This window comes from Hemibagrus wyckioides, linkage group LG13 (assembly GCF_019097595.1).
Source record: "Hemibagrus wyckioides isolate EC202008001 linkage group LG13, SWU_Hwy_1.0, whole genome shotgun sequence".
NCBI lineage: Eukaryota > Metazoa > Chordata > Actinopteri > Siluriformes > Bagridae > Hemibagrus > Hemibagrus wyckioides.
The window spans coordinates 128,599-137,500 of NC_080722.1; the positions used below are offsets into that span (position 1 = coordinate 128,599).

General features: G+C 44.8%; 2 protein-coding genes across 2 annotated transcripts; one reads left to right on the forward strand and one right to left on the reverse strand.

Annotated features, from left to right (window-relative positions):
- Nucleotides 1-356: 356 nt before the first annotated feature.
- Nucleotides 357-8,108, reverse strand: LOC131363399 (cdc42 effector protein 5-like). Its single transcript, XM_058405897.1, has 2 exons — nucleotides 7,845-8,108; nucleotides 357-3,983 (listed from the first exon to the last, which is right to left on the reverse strand). The coding sequence occupies exon 2, from the start codon at nucleotides 3,826-3,828 to the stop codon at nucleotides 3,127-3,129; it is 702 nt and encodes a 233-aa protein (XP_058261880.1). The 5' UTR covers nucleotides 3,829-3,983; nucleotides 7,845-8,108; the 3' UTR covers nucleotides 357-3,126.
- On the forward strand, nucleotides 3,978-7,849 carry LOC131363397 (neurofilament heavy polypeptide-like). The gene is made up of 2 exons (XM_058405895.1): nucleotides 3,978-4,547; nucleotides 4,977-7,849. The coding sequence occupies exon 2, from the start codon at nucleotides 6,106-6,108 to the stop codon at nucleotides 7,411-7,413; it is 1,308 nt and encodes a 435-aa protein (XP_058261878.1). The 5' UTR covers nucleotides 3,978-4,547; nucleotides 4,977-6,105; the 3' UTR covers nucleotides 7,414-7,849.
- Nucleotides 8,109-8,902: the final 794 nt, after the last annotated feature.

Here is an 8,902-nt window from a genome sequence, read left to right on the forward strand (position 1 = left end):
CAGAGGTTTAATCTGTAAAATATGATTTCTTGAGATTAAATTAAACTTGTTTTACCTTCAGCTGAATGAAGCCTCAGTTTAGAGCTCGCTCTCATCTCGCATTAATCGGAGAGGATCCGGTGGCGTCAATTCCCTTGACCGCGCCCCCAAATTATCTGCTGATTTACACAATACATGTGGGTCATAATGGAGTTCAAGTCGGAATTACCACCTCAGTGCATTTAGGTCACTTTGGTCACTTCTCGTAATGAACTGCAGAAAACACAGAAAGATGTTTAAATGTTACTTCTATAAAATGAAGCACAAAGAATGCACATCAGATGAGTGTGTGTTTATGATTTTTAATATATTCATGAAGTCACTGTAACCTCCCTTACATATTATATTAGTAACAAGTAGCTGATTATATTATAAATAAAAATAAAGTTTCTTCATCTCAGACCCTGAGTTTCTGCGGTTCTGCACAGTGCCATATAAACATCACGTATACAGTGCTGTCAAAATGTTTTTGCCCCCTTCCTGTTTTTTTATTTTTTGCAAGTCACACTTAAAAAATTCAGATAATCAAACAAATTTTAATATTACACATAATACAAAAAATGCAGTTTTTAAAAGATGGTTTCAGTTATTAAGGGAAAAAAGCTGTCCAAACCTGCCTGGCCCTACGTGAAAAATTAATTGAGAAACAAAATAGTTGACATGTATCAGTCTGGAAAGGGTTATAAAGCCATTTCTAAGGCTTTGGGACTCCAGCGAACCACAGTCAGAGCCATTTTCCACAAATGGAGAAAACTTGGAACAGTGGTGAACCTTCCCTGGAGTGGCCAGCCTACCAAAATTACCCTGAGAGTGCAATGACGACTCCTCCAGGAGGTCATAAAAGAACCCAGAACAACATCTAAAGAACTGAAGGCCTCACTTGCCTCAATTAAGGTCAGTGTTCATTGATTCAACAATAAGAAAGAGACTGGGCATCCACGGAAGAGTTCCAAAAAGAACTTACCAAAAAGAACACAAAGGCTTGTCTCACATCTGCCAAAAAATATCTTGATTATCCCCAAGAATTTTGGGCAAATATTCTGTGGACTGAAGAGAGAAAAGTTGAACTTTTTAGAAGGTGTGTCCAGTCACATCTGGAGTAAAACCAACACAGGATTTCATAATAGGATCATCATACCAAACATGGTGGTTGTAGTGTGATGGTCTGGGGTTGCTGAAGGAGAATGTCCGGCCGTCAGTTTGTGACCTCGAGCTTAAGTGCACTTGGGTTATGCAGCAGGACAATGATCCCAAACACACCAGCAGGTCCACCTCTGAATGGCTCAAGAAAAACAACATTAAGGTTTTGGAGTGGCCAAGTCAAAGTCCAGACTTAAATCCGATTGAGACGCTGTGGCATAACCTTAAATAGTCCATTCACGCTCGAAAACCCTCCAAGGGTTAGGGTTAGGAAGGAAGCAGGAACAGCAGGAAGAGCAGAAAGAGTAGAAGGAGCAGGAAGAGCAGAAAGAGCAGCATACACTTGATTTAAAAGAGGAACGGAAAATATCTTAAACACACACACAGCTGACTGCAAACTGTTATCACAGCTCTTTACTAAAGAAATAATATTCATGTTAAAATATTAATTATTGTCCTCATAAACATGTTACACATAGTGTTCATTTCCATCCTCACACTGCTGCTGTGCAAAAACAAAACAAAACAACAACAAACACAAACATCACCCTAGATTCATTAGTGTACCCCAGACACCCTTCAGGTTAAAGTACATTAGCACTATGCTACATTAAATTAAAGATATTTTCTGTCGCATTTCCCAAAACAACCTCTTAAGCTGTCACGTCATGAACGTCAAACAAACACTTAGCATAAACATGCTAACAATGTTCTGTAAAATATTCTAAATTTCCCATAATTCACCTCACCAGTTTCGTTATCCACATCCATGCCCTGAAATCCAGTGCTAATGTTTCCCTGATAAATACAGCTTATTATAATCAGTGGACACAGTGCTGGTCAGAGCTGAAGGTTCCTCTACCTCTGTAATGCTTCTGTTGAGCCCTTGGGCAAGGCCCCTAATCCCCTCTGCTTCAGGGGGCATATCATAACTGACCACACTCTCTGACCCCTAAACTAAAAGCCTAAAAGAGAAATGCGAGCAGAAGAATTTGCCTGCATTTAGGAGAAATAAACTCTTTCTGACAGCAGACAGGGATGAGGTGGGGAGTGTGATGTGGCACTAACACACAATTCAGTTCAATTCAGTTTATTTCTATAGAGCTTTTAAAACTGGACCTTGTCTCAAAGCAGCTTTACAGAAGGATAGGAACATTGATAAAGTTTAAAGCTAAATTATTATTTTATCCTGATCATGTATCCCTAATGTTTTTATTAGTTTATAATGTTTAAAGTATTTCTGATTTAAATCTCTGATCATGCTGTAGAACTCTAAATCATTACGTTTTAGTTTCTAATCATTTGATTATCTGACCTGAATAATAATCACCAATCTCCATCGTACTCTAACCCCTGTCCTGTGTGTGTGATGTGTCCACAGTTAAAGAGTGTCTCTGGTCATCCATCTGTTTAAGCTTTAACACTCTTCTGCATCCTGTCTGAAACTCCTCACATTAACCGCTCACACTCTCACACTGAACACACTTCAGTTCAATGACACCGCGGTCCGGTCTGAGGTCCTGGTGGGTTCAGAACACTGACCCGTCACCTAGTGTCCAGTTTTTAGGAATAATGTAAACAATGTTTTGGCACTGAACTTTTAAATCTTAGCACCACCAATTAAAACTGTGTATGTGTGTGTGTCTGTGTATGTGTGTGTGTATGTGTGTGTATATGTGTGTCTGTGTGTGTGTCTGTGTATGTGTGTGTATGTGTGTGTGTGTGTGTCTGTGTATATATGTGTATGTGTGTGTGTGTGTGTCTGTATGTGTGTGTGTATATGTGTGTGTGTGTGTGTGTGTCTGTATGTGTGTGTGTGTATATGTGTGTGTGTGTATGTGTATATGTGTATGCTCTCATACACTTCAGCTATTTCTCTTAATAACAGAAACGTCCAGTTTGTTACTGGGCTCTGTCCTGATGTGTTAAGCATTGATGAAGTCTTCTTTAAACCCTGATCTCATCCTCATCCTCATCCATGAATAGAAAGTCTTTGTCGTTGATGTTAACGCTGTATGTCGGGCTCTTGATGGGGCACGGGTCCTTCCTGCCCTGCCTCGGAGTGTCCGTGAGGTCCTGCCGGTCCCGCTCGGTCCGGTCCATGACGCCGAGGACGTCTCTGAGCATGGAGGGCCCGAGGTCGATGTGGAAGGACAGCATGGACTCTGCATGTTTCATTCCTCCACTAGAGGGTGGTGTGAACATGGGACTCGGCTCTCTGAGACACTGCTCCTCTCCCTCTAAGCTCCACCCAGACACCACTACAGGTTTTCTCTTCATTTCTGTAAAATTTAAGGAGGCGCTCTGTGGAAGGCAGAGTTTCACGTCCTGATCTTCTCTCACATGAGGAAGAGAGACAGCATTGTTAGCTGGGAGCATGTAGCTCATAGCACTGGAGTTCCTCTCGGACTGTGAGCGTTTGCTGCCTCTGAACCTGAGCGGCAGGAAGCCATTCTTTTGGACCTGACCGGACGATTGGTGCGGAATACTGAGGAAGGACGTGTCTCCGAAGGCATCTCCGCCACGCCCGATGTGCATGGTGTGGCGGAAATCGGCGAGAGGTGCGCTAATCATCTCCACCGTCAGGTCAGCATAAGAGCGGCGATTCGACCCGGATGAACCCGACGCCAGCTGCTTCAGGATCGGCATGGCAACAACACAACACGACTAGCCTGCTGATTCAGCCGAAGTGTCTTCCTCCGGTCAGCTCTTCACCACACTTTCACTTCCCAGAACCTTCAGAATGTGAGCTCATAAGACCTCACTGTCCATTTCAATGAGAGACACACTGTTCCAACCAAGACCTGAGGAGAGACAGGAGAGACACATGAAAGGATATTCTACACAGAGAGACAGGAGAGAGAGAGAGAGAGAGAGAGAAACGTCTTCCTCTGACCTGCTGGTATGAGAATGAACAAAAGAAAATAAACAGATGAAAAAAAAAAAACATTTCTTTCACAGCAGAGAAAAAAATCATTTTTAAATAAAAGGGTCAGATGTTATAAGTTAGTAAACCCTGCCCACTTTTCCACATTAACCAATCATAGGCGCTCTCTTAATCTATACTCCTCATTAAATCATGTGATATCTGTTAGCATGGACACGGCCTACTCTGTCTGTGTGTGTGTGTGTGTGTGTGTGTGTGTGTGTGTGTGGTGTCACTGTGTGAAACATTCAGACTATAACAAAGAGCCACTGAGGAATGAATAGAACCCATAACAAGTGTACACAATGGATGAGTGACTGCACACACACTCCATTCAGGACTAAACTAGTGTGTGTGTGTGTGTGTGTGTGTGTCAGAGAGAGACAGAGACAGACAGAGAGACAAACGAGGAGGAATATATAAAAGTGTAAACAATGCTTGAGTGAGTACGCACACACACACACACACACACACACACACACACACAGACACTCCATTCATAGAGAGAGAGAGATTGTGTGTAAGGGGACACAGGAGGCCACGACCCACACTCTTCATACTTTCTGTGTGTGTGTGTGTGTGTGTGTGTGTGACCATCTTCCTGGCTGTCTTTTGGTGTGATACACACGCAGTTATGTAAACAAACAAACACACACACAATTCCCACTTTTCCGGTCAGAGTTTTAGCACAGAGAAAAGGAAGTGTGTTGTTCTCTGGACCACATGGCTACTAACCACAGAAGATTACACATACCATGAGTGTTTGGATGGAAACACCCTGTAACTAACACACACACACACAGCTATACACGGTTGTTATGGTAACCTTAGCACATGATTTGTGCTCACTGACAGTGTTTTTTTTCCACAGATGAACTGGACACTTCTCTGGACAGTGTGTGATGAGATCAGTTGGTGTTAGATATACACACACACACACACACACACACACACACACACACACACACACAGGACAGCTAACTGGAACTTGCCTCTTTAAACACGGCCTTTTTGCTAACAGGAATATCTTGTGTTTGTAGAAGTTCTCCTCAGTAAGTTCTCAGAGCTCTTGTACCTCAGACAGATACGAGGGTGTATGCTTTCTGTCCATGAGTATGTGCATGTGATTGGGTGAGATTTGCCTGAAGGTGTGTGTGTAGGTGTGTGTAGGTATGTGCAGGTGTGTGAGAGATAATGAACAGTAACACTGTTGATGTTTATGGCATTTGTCTCACCCAGTAGATAATGATCTAAACACACAGCACTGCACGGTTCAGTATGATATCGTCCTGACAGTACGTTCAACCGGTTTAGCATTGTCAACACACACACACACACCATCTTCAAAGAGACACCATCAAGAACAAAATAATACCTGGAGATCCCCAGATATTTCCAAGGCAACTGTGAGGTCCTGCAGGTCCAGGCTCTGCCCTCAGACCTCCGGACAGCTCTACTGAAGTCCAGCTCTGTCCATCGGTTTAAGATTCCCAAACCATTTCAAATGGTTCCTCAACTAGATCAGCAGCTCTACTCCAAGGTTCTCCTAAACTGCTGAGCTCCTCAGTCTATCGCCATGATCAAATCGGAACCTCACCACCTGGATCTCTTCACTTCTCAGAGTTCTCAGGAGAGAGTCTGGACATGTCCCCTGAGACAGAACGCTTCACCTCTGCTTCATCACAGACTGGACCATCAAAGACTGGACCGGCCCTGGAACACTGCTGCTCATCTGATCCAATTCTTAACCTCACACTCTGAATTCATGACTTGTGATGATACTTAAACTCCAGAGTCATGGGTTTCTGCAATCACCTGAAGGGAACAGCCCACTATTTCCAGAGGAAGAACCGGACCTCAGTATCGGAGGGACTGATTTTCATCTCACCTGCAGTGGAACATCCTAGAAACACCACTGGACATCCGGCCTCAGCTGTGTCATGAAGACCACAAACAGGTGTGGTGACAACACACACCAACGGATTTAATCAACAGCAATAATGCAGACACAACTCTCCCAGAATCACACAGCCCAGACTCCTGCACTCTCCCAGAACCATCACACAGCCCAGACTCCTGCACTGGATCAGAACCATCACAAAGCCCAGACTCCTGCACTCTCCCAGAACCATCACACAGCCCAGACTCCTGCACTGGATCAGAACCATCACAAAGCCCAGACTCCTGCACTGGATCAGAACCATCACAAAGCCCAGACTCCTGCACTCTCCCAGAACCATCACAAAGCCCAGACTCCTGCACTCTCCCAGAACCATCACAAAGCCCAGACTCCTGCACTCTCCCAGAACCATCACACAGCCCAGACTCCTGCACTGGATCAGAACCATCACAAAGCCCAGACTCCTGCACTGGATCAGAACCATCACAAAGCCCAGACTCCTGCACTCTCCCAGAACCATCACAAAGCCCAGACTCCTGCACTGGATCAGAACCATCACAAAGCCCAGACTCCTGCACTCTCCCAGAACCATCACAAAGCCCAGACTCCTGCACTCTCCCAGAACCATCACAAAGCCCAGACTCCTGCACTCTCCCAGAACCATCACACAGCCCAGACTCCTGCACTGGATCAGAACCATCACAAAGCCCAGACTCCTGCACTGGATCAGAACCATCACAAAGCCCAGACTCCTGCACTCTCCCAGAACCATCACAAAGCCCAGACTCCTGCACTGGATCAGAACCATCACAAAGCCCAGACTCCTGCACTCTCCCAGAATCACACAGCCCAGACTCCTGCACTCTCCCAGAACCATCACACAGCCCAGACTCCTGCACTGGATCAGAACCATCACAAAGCCCAGACTCCTGCACTCTCCCAGAACCATCACACAGCCCAGACTCCTGCACTGGATCAGAACCATCACAAAGCCCAGACTCCTGCACTGGATCAGAACCATCACAAAGCCCAGACTCCTGCACTCTCCCAGAACCATCACAAAGCCCAGACTCCTGCACTCTCCCAGAACCATCACAAAGCCCAGACTCCTGCACTCTCCCAGAACCATCACACAGCCCAGACTCCTGCACTGGATCAGAACCATCACAAAGCCCAGACTCCTGCACTGGATCAGAACCATCACAAAGCCCAGACTCCTGCACTCTCCCAGAACCATCACAAAGCCCAGACTCCTGCACTGGATCAGAACCATCACAAAGCCCAGACTCCTGCACTCTCCCAGAACCATCACAAAGCCCAGACTCCTGCACTCTCCCAGGACCATCACACAGCCCAGACTCCTGCCCTATATGACGATATAATTGTGTATAATTATGACGTAATTTAACGGAGTGTGCATCACTCCCCTGCTCACTCAGTAGAAATAAAACACTTTGGAGATTAATTACACACAGAAGCTCCTGTAATGAGGGAGGAGTGTGTGTGTGTGTGTGTGTGTGTGTGTGTGTGGTAAGGAATGTGATAAACATTACAGACCTGTCACCCAATTCTACATAAATACGTTTAAAAAGTAATCACTCACACACACACACACACACACACACACACACACTAAGGACGGGTGTATAACGGGATTACAGTAAGAACTTTACCTTAACGTCACGCGCGTGTTCCACCTGCTCAGGTGAGTTATCTAAAACTACACTGTCTGGATTTTACTTACACTTACACACACATAGTTAAGATATTTATGACAGTGTCTGTAAGAATACTGAAATTAAAAAACTTAAATAAAGAAACACATAAAGTCATTCTTACCGTATAATTGGTGGAGTTAAAACAGACACACACACACACACACACACACACTTTCAAGTCCTGTCCCAAAATTCCAGTCGGTGACTTCAAAGTGAAATATCCCAACTTTTAAACTTTCTAAAACAAATAAAATGCCGAGGATTCCGAATCCGTGTGTGTGTGTGTGACAAACACTCAAACTGTTCAGCTTTATTCTCCTCAGAGAGTGTGTGTGTGTGTGTGTGTGTGTGTGTGCATAAACGCGCGTGCAATAGTCAGGATTTACAGCGCCGTCTAAGCTTGACTCCACACTGCGCATGCGCGCCATTCCAAAAGCCGCTTTAGTTTATGCGCATGCGTACTCTGGACGCTGATATCCCGAGTGCTCTACATCACATAAGTGTTAAATAAAGCAGCAGAATAACAGCGAAAATCATTTCATCTGAGGGATTAAAGTTCTGTTCACTGAAGGATTCTTTAAGATTCCTGGCATAAATTAAAAAAACAGAAAGTTTTAGAATGTTCAAATCTCGATGTTGCACCATCACTGCCCTCATCTCCTCATCTCCATCACAGTCCAGCCTGGGAACCGTGTAGCTTCACTATCACCTGTAGTGTTCTGGATGACGTGGGCTCGGTCCTAGGTGTGGCCTGTTCCTCCACACATACACTATAGTGCCAAATGTTTTGGGATATCCACCTTTCCATGCACATGTATGTACTATGGAGTTGTCCCGCCCTTTGCAACTATAACAGCTTCAACTCTTCTGGGAAGGCTTTCCACAAGGTTTAGGAGTGTGTTTATGGGAATGTTTGACCGTTCCTCTCTAGAAGCGTGATTTGTGTCATTTGTGAGTTCAGACACTGATGTTGTGATGATGAGAAGGCCTGGCTCACAGTCTCTGCTCTAATTCATCCAAAGGTGGACTGTGCAGGCCAGTCAAGTTCCTCCACACCAAACTCACTCATCCATGTCTTTATGGACCTTGCTTTGGTCACTGGTGTGCAGTCATGTTGGAACAGGAAGGGGTCATCCCCAAACTGTTCCCACAAAGAGCATGAAATTGTCCAAAATGTCT